The sequence below is a fragment of the Sciurus vulgaris genome, assembly GCF_902686455.1.
Source record: "Sciurus vulgaris genome assembly, chromosome: 1".
NCBI lineage: Eukaryota > Metazoa > Chordata > Mammalia > Rodentia > Sciuridae > Sciurus > Sciurus vulgaris.
The window spans coordinates 180,094,969-180,114,996 of record NC_136461.1 but is presented as its reverse complement, the minus strand read 5'-3'; the positions used below and the strand labels follow the sequence as shown (position 1 = coordinate 180,114,996).

The window sequence follows — 20,028 nt, the reverse complement described above, 5'->3', positions numbered from 1 at the left end:
AGATAAGATCTTTTTAACAATTTAAAAACTAAGATTCAAAGAAATGAAGCAAACTTCCAAATATCATGAACATGTTTCATGTGTATTTCTCTCTATTTAAACCTATAATCACAAGAAATTTGTCAAATAATTCTGCTCAAATACTCATAGTAGATCCCATTGCATAACATTTTTTATTAATTTACCATTCCTTTAACAGTATGTTTACTAAGCTTAAATTTGACTTCCATAAAACAGATGGAAACTTTGTAAGTTCATAATTTAACAGAGCATTAAACATGACTTTTTAAGTTCTACTTACTTTCTACTTAAGTATACACACAGAATTCCTAAACCAAACCAAAACATACAATGAGGTCTCAAACTCTGATGGTATTCTGCTCTTACTGAAAAATATGGAAAGGGCATGTTTATGATTTCAGGGGGTGTAATATATTAATTATAAAATGATATTTTAAATACACATGAGAAGCAAAATCACATGAGCATGATTCAGTGCATGACTGTGCTTATCAATCATTTATTATTGTTCTCTTGGAAACTTTAATGACTTACCCACATTTATCTACTGTAGCAATAATAAGTAATGGTTATATAGCACCTTACAGTTTATACAGAGCTGATACAGCCATGATCTCATCTGAACAGTTGGCACAGGTGATAGTACATGCACAAGAAGAAAATGAAATTTAATGGAAAGTAGATAGGCTTTTAAGTCAAATGTAGATTTAAACATCTGTTCTATTCTTTACAACCAGCTGTTGTTGGGCAAACCAGTGAAGAGCTCTGAATCTGATCCACAAAGTGAGGATTAAAAAAATTTTATTACCAGGAGGTTTTTACGATGATGAAATGAGGATAATGCATAGTGTCCAGAATACTCAGGTCCTTCCTCCTACCTTTGTCCACTTCGAAAAACTTCACACCATGTGCAATTTTTGCTCAAACTTTACCTCTGCTTTCCTGCCCACAGTGTATCTGTTTTTATACTATTCACATAATTAAGATTGTCAGAACCATCTGGTGTCAGGAAAACAAACGATATGTCTCTTTCCATAAAGAAAATATCCCTTTCCATAAAGATATTTAATTATCACAAAGGTTATTCATTTAAAGCAGTAATACAATTATACTAAGTAAAGAAGATTAATAGATTGCAAAAAGACAAATCATAATGATTGGTTGGTATAATGAACAGGAAATAAGCAGGTCCACCTTGAAACTTATATATTTTGGAAAAAGAGCCTATCCTGGTTTTATGTAAAAAACTTTTAATGAAACAGTATAAAACATGGCAGAAAACAGATGGCAAAAGTAATTGAACATGTTTTTAGAAAGAAATGTTATCTTGACCTCTATTTGAGAGGTGTCTTGCTAAACACTAATCTTCAAAATAATTTGATTTGAACATAAAATAATAAAATGCACCTCAGTTAAAAATAGCAATTTTTAAGAATTTTAGAATTGAGGTTCCTAGAGGGACATTGTGAAGGTGAAGATATTAAATAGCATTTGTTATATGTGAGAGTTAGAATCTCAGGCAAGGAATCACATCTCTGCTAAGGACTGAATATTTGTGACCCAGAGCCAGGATCAAACATTTATTTAGGAGTAGACATGGGAAGAGTTTCAAAGTCATCTGATATTGGGTCTTGTCTTCTCTTTCCACTTGTAAGGACTACTGGCTGTGATTCTGATGCCATCTGGGGACCTCTCTACCCTCTATGTCCATGCAGACTCTTACAGCTGCCTAATTCAACCAGTGCAAGGAACTTAGTCCCTTCATCAAATTCCATAGGAAATCCAATGAGAGCTAGATTTCTTGATTTGTAGAAACTTTGCTAAAAATTCCATATCCTTTGGTGTGAAGCCATACTTCATTCGTCTTAAAGTGTGAACTTTGCTTCATTTAATCGCTCCTGGCACTTTGTTCCTGGCTTGAGACTTATGTGTGCCACGTTGTGTTAGCATCATGCACCTTCACAGCCTTTGGTCAGTCACACTAGCTTTCAACTCCTAAAGAAAAGGGTACTTACTTTATTAGTTTCCATATGTCTAGTACTTTGCCACTATGAACTAAATATTTGTGCCTCCCCCAAACTCACATGCTAAATCCTACTCCTCAATGTGTTGGTATTTAGAAGTGGAGCTCTGGAAGGTATTTAGGGCAGATGGGTAGAACCCTCAAGAATGGGATTCATGCCCTTATAAAAGATGGCAGAACTTCCTTTCTCTCTCTGCTGTCCTGCCATCTAAGGATTCAGTGAGAGGATGACCATCTACAAACCAGCCTGGGGGTCCTCACCAGATACCATGTCTGCTGGCATCTTCTCGTTCTCCCAGTCTCCAGAATTGTGGGATATAAATATTTGATGTTTAAACTAGTCTATAATAATTTGTCATAGCAGCCTAAACTGACAAAGATGAGTGCTTTTCAGATATCAGATATTTTGTTCGTTTGAATTTTTATATGGTTGGGATGTTTCCACTGGTGTCAGGATTCCTTGGCCCATGAAATATGAGCAAAAAGGGAGTTTTGGAACTTGTTTGCATTATTAGACTTTTGTGTCTGCAGCTGTATTTCTTCCCTTTCATGTTTCCAAAATTTTGTTTCTAATGACCCACCACTACCTGGCTGGATTGCTCTATTACATTGTTTCTTAGTAGACCCCCAGTTTGGTATAAACTCTATGCCTTTGAAGAAACATAGAAATCTTTCCCTCTATGTTTCTATGGTCCACTTCAACTTCTCCTTTAGTAATTGCTTGGGAGTTTTATCCTCCAGTCATTTCTGCATTTGGCAATGACTTTGTGTTATCAGAGATGACAATGTTAGGTGTGTAGCAAATTTAAGGCCTTGCAACTAAAAGTCAATGTGATTGCGCATTGATGGAAACCATGCATGACCTCCTCATTTGGTTAGGTGTTATTTGCCTGATGGGCAGACTAGAGAACAGCATCCTAAATTTTTGGAAATTTGTTTTCTATTTTTAGAACTACTCACGCATGCAATGACAGGGAAAAGAGTTCACACACCATGAACTAGTTAGAGATAGGAAGAATGATCTGTATTAATAATAAAACATTTCAAGGAGACTTGTAGGAAACCTGGGTTTTTCTTAATATTACAATAAAAATGAAAGATTGAGTAGGGGTAGATTTTCTAGGGCTGTTTTTTACTCTCTTTTATTATGTGAGGTGTTTCAGCCAGCTTTTCATGGCTGTGACCAAAACATCCAATAAGAATAACTTATAGGAGGGAAAACTTATTTGAGGTTCATAGTTTTAGAGGTATCAGTCCATGAATGGCTGACTGCATTGCACTGAGCCTAAGATGAGGCAGCATATCATGGGGTAAGGACACAGCAGAGAGAAGCTGCCCACCCTCATGACTGGCCAGAAAGCAGAGAAAGAAAGAGAAAGTGATGGAGGGGAGGAGAGGAGGGCAGATACACCCTTCCAGGGCCTGTACCCAGTGATGCACCTTCTCCAGCTATACCCCATCTGCCTACAGTTCCCACCCTAAGTCCACTCAAACTAGGATGAACTGATTAAGTTACAACTCTCATAATCTAATCATTTCTCCCCTGAATATTCCTGCATTAACAGGAGCTTTTGGAGCTCCTCATATCCAAACCCTAATATGAGATATCCATGTAACTTCATAATAAGGTTTATAATTGTCAGAAAACAGTTAGAGTCAAGTTTCATGTGGTTGCATGTCAGGATTTCTGAGCAAAGAAAATGGGCATCTGGGATAAAGAATAGAGTTCAGGGGGGATCAGAGATTTATCTTCCTTAATCTATGCGTTTAAATGTCAAAGGAGGCTACACTCCTGAGTTATCATATTCCAATAGATTATAAAAATTCAGGAATCTCTTCCTGAGGAGATTCATTTATTTTATGGTCAAGAGTTCTCTTCCTCTTTCCAGATGGTAGCAGGACAGTCGTTCAAAAAAAAAAAAAAAAATATATATATATATATATGCACAGATTTCTAATTTTAGGGTTCCTGAAATACAAGCCTCTGCAGGTACAGCAAAATATTGGGCTTCTTCATGTTGTCTTGGGGGGACTGGGGAAAGGACAGCTGGCATACTGCTACTGTCCTAAGTAACCTGATCCAGAATCCTTGTGCTTGCTTTCAGGACAAAATAAATGTATGGAGATAACAAAAACTTCAATCATGTATTTTTCCCAAGCTAAGACTACTTATTGATTAGTTCTTCCCCACATAACCCTTCTCCATTTTCATTCTCCTTCTTTAATGAAATTGTAGGTACTTGTTAAGAATTTAGTGTTTAGATTCAGTATTAAGAACTTTACATACATTATCTTATTTAGTACTCACCAAGATTCTCTGAAGAAAGTACATTTATTCCCATTTAATAGTTGAAAAAAACTAATAAACTTGACAAATGCAAATGGTGACTAACAGAACAAAAATATACAGACAATTACTACATTCTGACAAGTTCTTTTGTGCCCAATCTTATGTGACTGCTACTGCTGTGTGCTAAACTATACTATACCCTCACAAGTAGTATCCCAGGCTAATCAAATTCAGAAAATGCTAACATCTCTTAAGTGCTTCCATCTTTGGGGTACTGGGGATTGAACCCAGGACCTTGTCCTTGCAAGGCAAGCACTCTACCAACTGAGCTATCTCCCCAGCCTGAGTGCTTCCATCTTAACACAATTTTATCTATCATTCCTTTATGATAATTTGCTTTTTATATTATGAAAACAATGTGAATGTGTGTGTGATAATACCAACATTATTCTTCATACTCTGAACATATATTACAGCTGGGAGTTAGGGAGTTTGGTTTGAGAGAGGAACACAAGTATTAATGATAAATTTCTAGTTCAGGATGGTACCTTGGGTCCAAATAGTTAAAAGTATTTTATATATGCACAGAATGAAGACAGTCTTCAAGCTCTTTAAATTAACTTTGGTTCTCATGGGCTGTCACTATTTTCATCACCCAGAATCTTGATACAATTGAAAAATTCTGGTCTCACCCACGATCTACTGATTCAGCATCAGTACTTTTATAAAATCCTCAATGCATGATAAAATTTGGGAAGAAGTTATTTAGATATATTTAAGGATTTAAAGCTTTTCTCTTGAAGTCCCCCTGCTGAACAGCAATGTCAAGCCTTTTCCCTGTGCAGGGGTATATAAACAAACTGTTCTTTAGAACCTGATTCATTTGCAGTCTGCCTAAGTTTTAAGTCTCAAAATACCATAGGAGAAAGATCTCAGGAGATGTGATGTGGTATGCCTCTGTAATAAACAGGGAGTTTAAACAGAATCAGTCCTAAGTGTGATTTATACTAAGAGCATGAACTAATGAATTTTGACTCAATACTGCAAAAAAAGATCTTTTCAGATGTATTGGCTTTCTCTGAATTAGATACAAATAATTTGTCTTTAACATCAAAAAGTTCCTAGGTGATATGTAGACATCTAATCCAGTTTGTCCCATTTTTGTTGAGACATTTTATTACTCTAGTATACTTGAATCATAGGTGATGACCAAAGAGGAAGTACAGGGACCTCTTGCTCTTTCCATGAAGAAACTGCTTCAACACAGCTTTTGTACATTCACTAACCCTAGGATGTCATGGTCCCATCTGGATCACTGGTTACATTTTTGGTCATACAAATATTTGACCAAAAATACATACATGGTTTCATTTATTTCCTAACAAACAAAACAGTAGAGGCTAACAATAGTCACCTTTATTGAATGATACAGCTGGAAGAAACAACAAAAATTGCCTCTATCTGATCATTTTCACCTTCCTTTTAGTCTATTAGACTCTTTCTCTTTCTTTAAGAATTTAGGAAGAGTTATGGGCAATCAAGAATAGCTAGGTTTTAAAGGACACCATGAACTGTCACAGCCACAAAGAGTTCAAGAAGACATGGCAACTAAACATAATGTGCTATACTAGATGGGATCCTGGAACAGAAAAGGACGTTATATAAAAAGAAAGGAAATCTGAGCAAAGTGTGAACACTAGTTAACAACGTACCCACACAGTACTGGGTCAACCTTCATATACTTAATGCATAGTATATATCTGAAAAATGGTAGTCATCACTTTTTATAGTATTTAAAATTTCTAGCACTGACTGGAAAAGTTTTCCTGTTTTTCATTTCAGGTTGGTCATCAGTTCTTTGAGATGTTATGCCACTCATCTCCCTGAACTCTTTCTCTCACCATTTTCCTCTGTCTTATTTTAGGTGCTTATCAATCTTTCATTGAAATTATTGTGATGCTCTACTCTCTAGTTTACAGTTACTGTATGTTTACTGTATTTTAGGACCCGTTAAGAAATCTGTACTTATTATGTCATATGAATCTTATTACAAACTTAAGATATATAGTGTAACATCCTCTGTCTTTCCAATGAAAATCAGACATCCAGAGAGGTTCAGTGACTTGCCCAATGTCACAGAGATACTAGGATATAAACCTGGGCTTGTGTTATTTCAAAGTCAAAGGTCTTAAATAAAATAACATATGACTGATTTAGACCTTACTCAGTCTTCTTCTGTTTGTAGGCACATATATCCCCATTTCAACTTCATAGGATGCTAGAAACATCACTCTATAAAGCATTGTTAACAGGACATTCCTCTAGGCAAACCCCTTCAACAGTCCCCAAGATGCCAAGATCAGACAGGCCCCAGAGTCCTGGAGTATAGCATCAGGCTGCCTTCTCCTTTAAGCCTCATCTCCTCCAGACTGACCATGGTAAGCATTCGATCATTTAAAAATGAATAAGCATCTTTAAAACTGTCCACTGAATTGAGGTTTGGCTAGGCTTATATAGGGTTGGACATGAAAAATAAATAAGAAGCACGAAGAGAGGGAATTATGGTCTCTTTCCTTATTTAAGTGGATCTTTATCTAACTCCATCCCATCCTACCCACCCTATGTTTATTTACAAGAGTGTTTCTCATATCACAAACATCTGTAACTTGAAGGAATTATTTAAAGCAGGCAGTATAAACATATAGCCACAGAGAGCAGCAACCAGACACCCTGTTTCTTAGAGTAAATGTAATTGTGCTGCCTGTGCCACATCTTGACTCACTTGAAGTAACACTTGAAATCTGAAGACCTCAAGAACAAAACCACCAATTTGGAAAGAAAGTTCTTTTGAATTGTTTTGTGAGACACTCAATAAATCTGAGTCACAAAGGTCAACATTCTCTGGGCACTTATGATATTTTATGTCCAATATACTATCAAAGATAATTTTTACCTCTTCTAGCTCAGAGAACTATGAGAGAAAATCAATGGCCTTTCTATCAATATACATTAAAATTTAAGCAACAAAAGAAACTTCCAGGATGTTTGAGTGCAAATCCCAGCAAATAGGAAATCTTGACACGCAGCAGGCAGGCAGACACTGTTTTGTGTCTTAGCAATTTCTGTTGGTGGGCTGTCCTCTACATACTCAATATATCAAATTTCTAATGTTTGTATGGGGATTCTTTTAAATTCCATGCATGATACCCTATACATGCATATAATTTTTCATGTTTTTATGAATCAGTAAAACTAAATTTAAAAATATTAATAGAGGGTAAAGGGATTCAAAACAAACAAGCAAAACCTCCAAGTCTCCACTGCCCATAGCATTACCTTCCAAGTGTTGACTAGGAACTAATTCCCAACCATCTTTCCAGACTCTTTATTGACCACTCTCCTACCACAAGTGGGTCCCAGGTCCTTACATTTTCCTTCTTCCTACATACTTTTGCTCAGTCTACAATGTCTCTGGGCATAAAATAAAACAATCCAAAAGCATATCCAATATATGAAAGTGGCTTACAAAATCAGAAGTCAAATGATGGAGAAAGTAGGATGCTGAGGTCTGTTGGCCATGACTATGAAGATGGAATGGGCTCTCTCTCCCAAGAAACATTAACCTCAATGACTTAAGACTCATATAATATTTACATGGAATTTCACTTTGCTATTTTCAAGCATATGTGGTGACATGAAATAGATTAACTAAATAAATAATATTACTTTGAAACCAGAACATTAATTTCTCCTAGTAGGTATTTTTACTTATGTGAAAGTTTTTTTGTAAGTGAATTTGCTATACCTCATATTTTCTGTGTCCTGAAATCATATTCTATTACAAATCCATGCATTATACTAACACAAAGGATTTTTAATCTCATGGTTTGTTCAGGTCACCACAAAATTTGAATTTGTAAAGTTCTAAATTTTCTTACAAATAACTTGGTGGCAAGTAAATGTGCACATACGTGTGTGATGAATTTATTATGAATGATTATGGGACACTTATAATCTTTGAGTTATTCAAAGTTTATTAACTATAACTTTTATATATAAAGTTATTAACTTCTGAAACTAGTTTCAGAAGACTGGAAGAAATAGTAGTAGATTGGGCTGGGATTGTGGCTCAGTGGTAGAGCACTTGCCTAGCATATGTGAGGCACTGGGTTGAATCCTCAGCAACATATAAAAATAAATAAATAAAATAAAAGCATTGTGTCCAGTACAACTTAAAAAAATATACATATATATGCAAAGACATAACAGTAGATGCTTCTCCAAATTCTTTCTGGCTTTTAACTATTCTTTCCATTTTTCTATGTAAAATTGGTCATAGTTGTAAACATGGACAACATTTCATTAAGGAATATAAATTCTGCAGTATTTTTACATGTGAAGAAATATCTTTACATATGAAGTAGAAAGAAAAGCCATTTTTAAAAAATAATACCAATAGTTTTATTTCTGAATGTGTGCAAGAGCCTACAAAAGGTCTTTAAATTCATGCTCCTAACAGTGGAAATACTGGGGGAATTTGGACATATCATACAGTACTCAAATTGCAATTAATTCTATCTTTAAATGTGGAAAATAAAGTAGACCTTTCTTAGTAATCTGTCATTTCCACTCCCAGCCATGGTTCAGTGAAAGGGAACATTCCTACAAGCGTTGGCAGGTGGAAAGGTCAAGTTTTGGTTGTTGACAGAGCTGAAGGACTTACATTAATAGGATTTTAGCAAATTTCAAACAGGATCATGATTATTGCTCAACCATGAATGATGCCCATTTTAATTATTTCACAGTTCAAACCAGTATAGGCTTAATTGGGCAGTTTAGAAATCATTAAATAAACTGACAGGTATAATTTGTTCTTATTAAGTTGTAAGACTATTATGCTGCAAATCAAACACAATACTCCCACAATTCGCTCAGAGAAACTGCAAGGTTATTGACATTTCTTAATCCATTTATCACACCTATGATTAAGCTGTGCTTCTTGATTCTGGCTTGATTACTACTGACAAAACAATCACTGAATTAGGGCAAAAGTGAAAAAAGCAAATCTACAAAACATGGTGCTAGCTCCATAAAATCAGAGTCAGCAAGCTTATCTTGCACCTTATAAGCATTACCAATCTACAGGAACAGCAAATGAACATATTTTCTTCCTTCCGAGTGTGCTTCCTGCTGCTTAGTAAAATCTAGTTAAAACTGTATAAATGACTAGTTTAAAAAATTAGATTTCCCCTGAAAGAAATCTGCCTGTGCTTTCCTTTAGCCTTATGGTTTAAAGTGGATTTTAAATGGTCTAAAATAAAAAATAATAAAAAATTAAAAACCCACCAAATATCCTCCCAACACATCCACATATAGGGACACAGACCCTCAATAAAAAAAGAAAATAAGAAAGAAAAAAAAAAAAGAACTTCGATTCTAAATAACTTCAAATTTCACTATCTTAATAAATAACATACATTTTAACATAGGCACCACTCTTCAAAATTTGTGAAAGTCGATGGTCCATTTAGGGACCAGCAGCTTCCATATATAACCAGGAACTTCAGCAGCAAAATAACTTTCCCTAAACATTCTTGTGACCCAGAAAATATAAAAGTCATCAAACTATCAGAACAAACTTCAATTCAAAACAAAGTCATTTTCTCACAAACTTCTTTTAATTGAAACCCTCAGAGCAGTTATCCATTTTGGTGCCTGTGCTCATAGATAGTGACCTCTCTGCCAAGATAGTTCTGCTGATTAAATCACAGTCTTCCTGCCTTTACATGAACAATCTTCTAGCCTGGAGAGAAGGTTCCAGTTCAGTGGTGACCCAGTTTCATGCTGCAGTATGTCACCTCCAGCAATATCAGCGTTTTTTTTTTTTTTTTTTTGCAGTAGGTTTTTATTACAGTATCTTCATTTTAAGTTGATCATTTTTATTCTTACAATTAAAAAGTCTGGCTTCAAAATGAGAAGCATACAAATTCTGTGATAACATTTTAAAATGTTTAATGTTCTGAAATTAAAAAGAAGTTAAATATGTATCTTGCTTTTTCTCTTTTTAGAGTTTTCAAAGTAGTTATTACTGTTTTAATTTTGCCAGACACTGAGAATAATTTCTGGGGAACCCCTCATTCTGCAGCCCCTCTTCTCAATATGTAAGCAGTCTGAGGATAGTAAGACACAAATCTATATTTAATTGTGCTTCACTAAGTTTGGAATGTTGAGGGTATTCTATCCTGAAGACAGGGCAAAAGGCATGATCATTGGATTTAAGATTTTAACAAATTCACAGACCAGTAAAATTCCAAAAGCATATTATTTTGTACCATTCCTGACTTAACATTTGGCAAGTAATGATGTTTAAAAGGAAGAAGTCTTATATATATCATCCATCCATATCCCCTACCAATAGCAATACTGAGCCATCATTTCACAAAAGACAGTTCATTATAACACAAGAAAGGAGAGCAAAAGAAGAAAAGAAGTTGGAAGGAAAGAAGGAGAGAGAGAGGAGGATGGAGCAAAGGAAGAAAGAGGAAAGGAAGAAAATAAAAGAAAGGATAGCCACTTTAGCTGAATAAATATAGTTTTATCAAAAGCTAGTGTTCTTTTTAAATGGATCTGTTTCACCATGAATGGTAGAGACTAGCACTTGGGAAGCCACTTGAGGAGATCTCTGTCAAAAATCTAAACTTATTTTTGTTTTTAAGAAAGGGACTTGATCTGAAAACACTTACAGAGGGTAAGCTCTTTACCATTGGTCAAGCTATCCAGATTCTTCCCTTGACTTTGCCACTGTGTATGCTGTGATCACAAAGAGTCATTAAGGGAGTTAAGCCCTACCATATAGAATGTTATATGGTAGCCCAAACATATTCCTACTTACACTATAGGAAAGTCATAAGCATTTGTCCTATCGAAAGAGTGTTTTTTAGTCACTTAGAAGACAGATCATGTGTATGTTAAAATTCTTTAAAATCTATTCATGTTGATCAGACGTGCAGAAAGCATGCCCAGATGTAAGGAAAGTTTAGGTTGAATCCTGACACATAGATAGCTGTTCATAAGGGTAAAAGATGTAGAGGTAACCATGCCAGGAAAAAGAAAAGACACACAAAGCCTACAGTACAACACACAGTATAACAGCTTTGGGACACTCCAGGGAGTTTGGCATGGTTGGATGGTAGTGGGGTCTGCAATGGAGTTGGAAAGTGGTAGGGCCAGAGCTTGAAGACCTATGGACTAAAAGCCTATCATGTTAGGAAGGAAGAAGCACTGCAGGGCTTTCAACAGGGGATGGGGCTATCAGATACACCAGGCTCAAGACAAAGGCTTGCTTCACTGCTGAGGGCAGGCATAGCAGTGCCTCTGTGGTGCTGCATGCTCATGCAGAAATCCATGTCCACGAATACTTGCTGAGTACTTGCAAGTTTGAGGCAAGGTTATGAGCCCTTTACCCAGATTATCTCATTTATGCCTCACAACAACCCTTTCATGAGTACAAGTTTTATTTCCTTTTGTAAGGGAAGACACTATGCTTTGAGATCCTAACCACCTTGTTAATAGTCACTTAACTAGCAATAAGGAGGAAGGAGGTCTGGACATCAGATTCCAGAGGCCAAGTTCCTCACCACTGATTCACCTACCTGGGTGAGCAAAACAAATTCAATAAACTACCACTGAATGATTGCACTTCAGCTGTCATATCAATGACTGAAATCAGGATTTTGGGAGCTGATCTTATTACCTTTCTTGCTGTACAGGTGGACATAGCTGTACTGCATAATAGTTATATATTTTTAAAAACTTAACTATAAAATATGTTTTAAAATTTGTTAATGTCCCTAATACTTAATTTCAATATTCTACACTCCAGCATAATGCACATGCCTCATTCTTCTTTTGGTGGAAATGAAGAGCTTTTGGATCCTTTCCTTGAAGGCAATGTGGGGAGGTAGGAGGGTCATTCAATTTCTGCTCATTTTCTTCTTCATGATGCAAATATCAATTCCATTAGTCTTTTCATAAGGTTATCCTAGTTTGGGGAAGGGGAAACACAACTCTTTGAAAGAGGCTTTTATTAATAAATTTAATGTCCTATAGTGGAAACCAGCCCAATTGATTTCTCAGTTAGAACTGAGATAATTCATCTGCTAGAATGTTTTTAACAATAGTAAAAGATGTAAACACATTTTACATGGATAACCTTTGTATCACCTTTCTCCCTTAGTCCCTTTTATTTTTCTTTAAAATTTGCCATTCCTTGGCATATGATAAATGTCTGATTATCTAGTCATGGCCCATCTTCCTTACTAGAATATAAGTATACCTGATAGTGAAGTTGGTCTTGTTTATGCGTGTATTTGCTACACTTAGAACAAAGACAGGTATACAGTAGGCATAAGATAAATGCTTATTGAAATAATAATGAATAGATTCACAAGGTGAATAAGCATTTTCAAATGTGGAAAAGTTTGAGTTATAAATATATCCCCCAAATTCACTCTTCTGTATATGACTGGAAAGTGCCATGTAAAGAATACTACGTGAGAAATCAAAGATGGCGTCTTACAAGGAGAAGGTGTTACGGTGAGACTAATTTAGAATGAAAGGTGGACTGATCTGTGAGAGCAAACAGGCGATCACAGGGCCCAGCAGGCTTGTCCAGTGCAAGGTGAGAACTTGAGAGGGATGATCACAACCGAAGGAAAGATCCAGAGATATTATTTGGATACCTTGAGCAAAGCAGTCCCTCATCTGAAATCTGCAGAGTAGGAACTTGGCAAGGCTAATGCTTTTTTCCTGCCTTCTCCATGAAGTTGCAGTCAATATTTACATGGCATAAGTAATAAAGTGGGGCACTGACACCTCCAGTCTCTTTTATGGATACAGAGAATGTATTATCTTTATTCACTATTCTCCTCAGTAGGAATTACAGCCTTCATTAATACCCTGAAGCTTCCAAAACTCTTCTTAAACTGCAATCTTAGGACAAATACCAAATAATGGGAGAGAGTTGGGTCACATGGTAGTTCCCTTCCTAGTCATTTGAGGCCTCTCCAAACAGCTTTCCATAGTGGCTGTACAAATTTGCAGTCCACCAAAAGTGTATAAGTGTGGTCCTATCTCCCCATGTTCTCACTGGCAATTATTGTTATTTGTATCCTTAATGATTGCCATTCTAACTGGAGTAATATAAAATCTGAGTGTAATTTTGATTTGCATTTTCCTGATTGCTAAGGATGTTGAACATTATTTCACACTCTTTGGTATTTATCCAAAAGAACTAAAATCATATTATTGTTATTGTGATACATGCATACCAATGTTTACGGCAGTGCAATTTACAATAGCCAAGTTATCGATTAACCTAGGATAAAGAAAATATGATATACATACACTATGACATTTTATTCAGTCATAAAGAATAGAATTACTTCATTTGCTGGAAAGTGAATGAAAATGGAGAACATCATATAAAGTAAATAAGCCAGACTTAGGTATTCAAAGGTTGAGTGTTTTCTCTCCCATATGGAAGGTAGTGGGGGGGGGAATTAATAAAGGGAGGGTTTCATGAAGGTAGAAGGGAGACCAATAGATTAGTGGAAAGGTATAGAGAGGGAGGGAGGAGGAGAAGGGATGGGGGAGGACTGGGGTTACAAAATCTATCTGTGCTGTGTCCATGTACAAACATATCATGATGAATCCCATTATATATAATTATAATGCACTAACTAAAATAATAACAATAATAATAATAGATTAGTAGAGTAGAGCAAGCAGATCAGGGGCAAAGAGATGGGGAGGGAAAGGAAGGTACAGGGGAATGAAATTGATCAAATTATGTGATGTACAAATATGGCATAAAAATTCCACTACTGTGTATTTATAATGCATTAGTAAATATATTTTTCAAAAAAGAACTTTAAAACAAAGTGTGTTCATAGTAGACTCTCCCCTCTTTTCCTGCACTGAGAAGGGGAGGAGTCAAACCATAATCATTTCTAACTCCTCCCTTCTGGCCCCCAGCATTTAATTTGCATTTAACTATGGTCCTCAAACCAAGAATGAGCCTGAGGGCATCATTCTCTTCCCATAGGAATTGAGACCTGGGATAGAGACAGACACCGGGACACAAGAAGGTCAAAAGCACAAGGAGTGTGCCCAGGGATACTTGCCCTGTGCAGCCCACAAGGAGTCTGAGCATCCACAATCTGATGGACTCCTTCCATCTGTGAATTTCACTGCACTGTGAGCCAGTCCTCCCTCCCCTCTGCGGCCCTTGTTCATCTCTTGCCTTCCTGGAGGTTAGGGTGTTCTGCCACCTTGTTTGTTTAACCAGCCCACATGATGACCACCTTAAAAGCAGGGCTGGGTTCCACCTTTCTCTCCATTCTGAGCGGTTTCACCTGCACTGTCTCCGCACAGCAGGGCCTACGGGGAACTCATCAGTGTTTTGGCATTTCACTCAATGACTGGTCCCAGGAACCTCCATTCAAGAGCTGTCCTATGTCCTATTTCCTGTCAACCATAAGTCCTCAGAATGGAGAGACACCAGCACCTTTCACTAGTAGTCACAGAAGTTGGAGAGATGTTTGAACTCTTACTCTTGATTCCTGAAATGAGGAACAAATATTACATAAAATCATACAGGTTCAACTAGGGAGCAATAGTTTTTGATCCTGTATGCACAGTTTTCTTCATACCTCCAAGTTTAGCTTAGTTTACAATTTGTTTTAGTTCTTACTTCTGAATTCAGTAATTCAGTAATTCAGTTCTATGTACCAGAGCAGTAAACCACCCATATATTACAGTACTATAAATATCTTAATTTACTATTTTGTTTCATGTCCTATTTTTAAGTAGGGGCTGTGGTTTCAAAGAAAATGTATTTCATATACACATTATCAAAGTTATGTAGTTTCATCTAGCACATACATCTGTTTACTCACTAGGGCTAGCTCGCTAAGTCAATGAATTTTTATTATTTTAGTTCTAATTAACAATTCTATTTTTTAAAAAGAAAAATAGAATTTTAAGCATTTGAAGGGCTTCATATCTAGTCCAGTGACTTTTCAAACTTTAGGACAGAGGTTTCATGAACAGACTATGAAATTAAGGAGTTGAGATCCTATTTAAAAAATGGAATTTTCTTTGGAAAGAATAAGATCAAAACTGATAGTGAGGGAACTACTTTTAGGAAATTTCATTTGAGCTGTGTTGGTATTCGAGTGTGTATATACCAGGTAGTGGTGTTAAACTGTGTTAGGTAGGACTTTCAAGAGGGTCCTCAATGATCCCTGCCCCTCTGGTGGGAACACCTGTATAATGTTCATTATTGTGACTATGATGGGTTTTGTTCCTGTAGTTAGATTTTGTGGACCATGGTACAGAAAAGTTATCTGGGTGGGCCTGACCTAATTACACAAGTCCTTTAAGAGCAGAGAATATTCTTGGTTGACCATAGGGGAGGAAGTCAGAGATCCAAGTGAGAAAAGCTTGACACAGAATTTCCTGACTTGATGATGGAAGAAGCCACCTGGCTCAAAGAGCAACTGCTAGCTATAAGTGGTCCTCAAATGACAGCCAGCAGGGGTATGGGGAGCTCTGTCCTAAGACTGCAACAATTGAATTCACAGCAATAAGAATGAGCTTGAAAGCACATCTTTCCCAGTTGAATTGCCAGATGGGCACTTAGCCCAGCTAGCATCTTGATTTGAGCCTTCCTAGGCCCTGAACAGAGATATCAGCCATGCCACATGGATTTCTGACCAAAGAACTCTGAGCTAATAAGTAGACGTTGTTTTCAAAAGAGAGACACTGATTTGGTCTAACTCTTTCACTGCACAAATAAAAAAAAAATTAAGGCCAAGTAATAAATAGTAAATAACTTGTGCAAGATTATACCATTTGTGACAGAAACGGGACAGGAAAAGTTCTTACCTAAGCCACAGTCCTGCTATAGTGATTATTGTTCTTTCAATTTAAATGGAGATTCTTAAATATTTTACATCAATAAACAGTCCATTTATCCCTAGTTTTTACAAATCAAAGAAATTTTATTATGCTTATTCTTATTTAAAAGTTATGAGTTTAGGCTATGTCATTTTTTGATGTGATATTAGGCTTAATACATTTCTATTATTAGGGATAATTCAGGATATGAGCCTCTTATGTATCCAAGGGGCCTACAAATTGCATTTCTTAAGAGTTCTCTCAATAGGAAGTAGATCCTATATATAATTTCATGAAAAAAAAAATAGCTGTGAGATCAAAAAGAAATTTCTAGAGAAGATACTACAGCCACTAATTAACAAACAAGGGACATGTAAGTGACTTCGAAATTTTTCCACTTCTTTATTTTCTCATTTGAAAATTCTCTTAAGCCCTGAAACTATTGCTTGAATTTAAGTACAGCCAACAACACAGAACTTCATTGCTGAATTTTAAGTGTAGTACTGTATTTGGTCACAAGAGGGCTCCCAGGCTTTTCTAGTAGTATGAACTCTAAATTGAAATCTTCACAGACATCTTTCAGTGAAAGGGTATGTTGGCTGGCAGATGGATTGGTTGGCATAATTTCCCTCAGTGACATTCTTGAGGAATCATGATAATAATATTTTTCCACTGTATTATCCATAGAAACTCCTCCAGTCCACCACTATGTAGAGGATGGTGTCCTTATGGGTAAGAAGGCTTATTCTTAAGTGTCACAGGTTAAAACATGAAATTTATTTGCCAAGCTTAGCATCTATAGCTGATGGGTCCTTCTTATATGTCTCTAAGGCTATATTCCTCATCTATAAAAACAGAATGTAACACCTACCTGTCAGCATTGTTGTGGGGACGAAATTAGATAGAAGACAGGGCCTGGGCATACAGCTTGGTGGTAGAGCACTTGCCTAATATGTGTGAGGCCCAGGGTTTTCTTCCCAGAAACCTTTGACCTCCCACACACAAAAGATAAAATATAGGAATTTAACTTGTCTTTGGTATATAAAATTACTGATATATGAACTTTGTTTTTTTTTTGTTTATTACCAATATTTTTATGAAGAAATACCAAGATATATTTGTTTCGCAAAGTGAATTTCCAATTACATGGTTTCTAATGCTTAAATCTTGAAAATAATATTTTCAGATCCAAATTAGTAGAAGAATTACAAAGACACAGTAAATGTGAAGTTTAAATGTCTCTTTTAACATAGTTGACATGCATTGGCATTGAATATAAATCAAATTGTTGCAAATTTAATTACTACAAATTCAGGCGGTGGTGCATGCCTGCAATTACAGTAGCTCGGGAGGCTGAGGCAGGAGGATGGCAAGTTCAAAGCCAGCCTCAGCAACACAGTGAGGCCCTGTCTCAAAATAAAAAAAGAAAGCGCTGGGGATATAGCTTAGTGGTCAAGCACCCCTGGATTCAATCCCTGGTATGAAAAAAAAAATTCACTAGTAGTGATGCTACTTAAAATAATCAGTTCCTTTTTTAGTAATCAAAACTTACCCAAAAGACTTCTAATTTCGACTTTAGTTCTTATTCACTGTAGCCAAGCCAGTATTTCTTTGTAATTTATAATTAATATTGAGTTTGTAGGATAAACTTAATTTTCTGAAGGCAAAATACTATCTCTTCTTAGTTAATAAATCAGAAAAGCAATTGAAGGTGATAGACATGGTTAAGGTTAGGAGGTGAGAACATTGACAAATAGTATGAACTTTATGGGCTTTTCTAGGTGATCAATTTTTAGAAAAATGCAATCACAGTTTTAAGAAGGTAAATATGCACCTGTCTACCCTGTCTTATGTCAATCCTTAGTACCTGAATATGGACATCATCCATGACATTATGCTTGCTGCCTATTGCAAATAAGACTTGAAAATCTGAAAAGAAGATTGAGTAGTGACTGTAGCAAGGGGACATAAAATAGAAAAAAAGAGAAAGATCGGTTGTAGCAGCCAAATCCTGCAGTAACACCAGCCCCACATGGAGACAACTTCACCCAAAGACATTGGAGAATGACAGTCACAGAGAAGGTTGAAATGGAGACCAGAACTAAAAACATGGTCTCCTAGTTATCATCTAGATAGAGATACTCAAATACCTGAGAAAAGATTCAATCACTTTTAAACAAACATTTCCATATTGGGGTGCGGGGGGATGGTGGCTACCAAGGAAAACATGGCAACCTCTATGATAAAACTTTGGCCAACTCTTTAAGTCACATTCTGTACTATTAAAACTTTTGAATGTGATCAAATTCCTCCAGAATGAAGTAATATGCAAGGCCAAAAGAGCCATCGTCCTTGGTGGATTTATCTCCCCTCCTCCTCACCCTCTTCCATATATGATATGTTTAAGAACTTCTGTCTCAAATAGCCATAAGACATTTTTTTTTTCTGTATATTAGAAGTCCAACACATGTTTATTAGGCTAAAATCAAGGTGTTATCAAGACAATATTCCTTTCTCAAGGCTCTATGGGAGAATCGATTCTCTTGCCTTTTTTTTTTTTAATTAAAAATCATAAATTTACATAGGGCAATGTTGTTTGATTCATTCTGTTATCTTTTTCCCTTCCCCCCACCCTTCCCACTCCTCTTTTCCCTCTGTACAGTCCTTCCTTCCTCTATTCTTACCACCATAAGACATTGATAACTGTTATCATTAAAAAACATTTGTCCAAAGACACGCTGAACAAACATACACAAAAGTTGGTGTTTCAACTTATTTAGTCTGATGACTAACAACTCTCCAAAAAAAAGTTCAAAATTTCAGGATATTATTCTATCTGATAAAAAGAAACATAATGCCTACAAGAATCTATTCACAAGCCACTGCTCTATCATATGAAGAATTCCGTATTCAGTTACTCCAAAGTTAAGCAATGTGCAAAGCCAAACAGATGCACAATGTAATTTTTCCTCCCTGGCAATGTAATAACTTTCTACTTTCTTTGTGGCTTTGTTAGTTACAGGCTGGCATCAACCACTGTCTTAAGAACCTGACAGAACAGGGTCAGAGACTTGGGAGCCTGGAGGGAAAATGAAAAGAACAAAAACAAGAAACAACAATGGTGTTGGCTAAGAAATGGCTAAAATGAAAATAGTAGCACCTAAGCTGAAAAATTGGAAAACCTAATTTACATATATATTCCCCTCAGGCTGGGATATAGAAGGTCCTTAAGCCTGTTTCCTCATCCAACTTTTCTTGAAGGTTTTCAATATTTTTCCATCTTCTTGTTCAGACCATGTAAGAAAATATCCAAAAACCATCATAAAGACATGTCATACACTGGAGAACAAGGGGTCACTTAAGTAACCAGATAGACAAACCCACAATACTGTTTAGGTAGACTTCATCGGTTCACTTGCATAAAACATCTGCATAAACTCACCGATGGTGTAGAACCTCTTCAGTTCACTCCTTCGAGAAGGATGCTTTTGGGTATTGGCCGCATTGTTCTGCTCTTCTTCAATGATAGGAGTCTTAGGTGCAGGGGGTTTACTGGTTTGTGGTGTTTGCTTTCCTGCACCAGCCAAAGGATTGAACCCTGGAGCCGTGATATCCACTGACTGGGACTTTTTCTTCAACCTACAGATAAAGAACACCACAAGCCATGAATATCAACTCAAGAGACACATTTGTTTCATGTTTATCTCCATCATAGTTTTTTTCAACAACAGAG

At 36.3% G+C, this 20,028-nt stretch overlaps 1 protein-coding gene across 2 annotated transcripts in view; it reads right to left on the bottom strand.

Annotated features, from left to right (window-relative positions):
• The window catches only part of OXR1 (oxidation resistance 1), a 431,786-nt gene that overhangs the window by 196,892 nt on the left and 214,866 nt on the right, over positions 1-20,028 (bottom strand). For both annotated transcript variants that reach the window (XM_079105185.1, XM_079105187.1), the window contains exon 3: positions 19,738-19,934. In XM_079105185.1, coding sequence (XP_078961311.1) covers positions 19,738-19,934 — 197 coding nt within the window. The remainder of the gene's footprint in view (positions 1-19,737; positions 19,935-20,028) is intronic.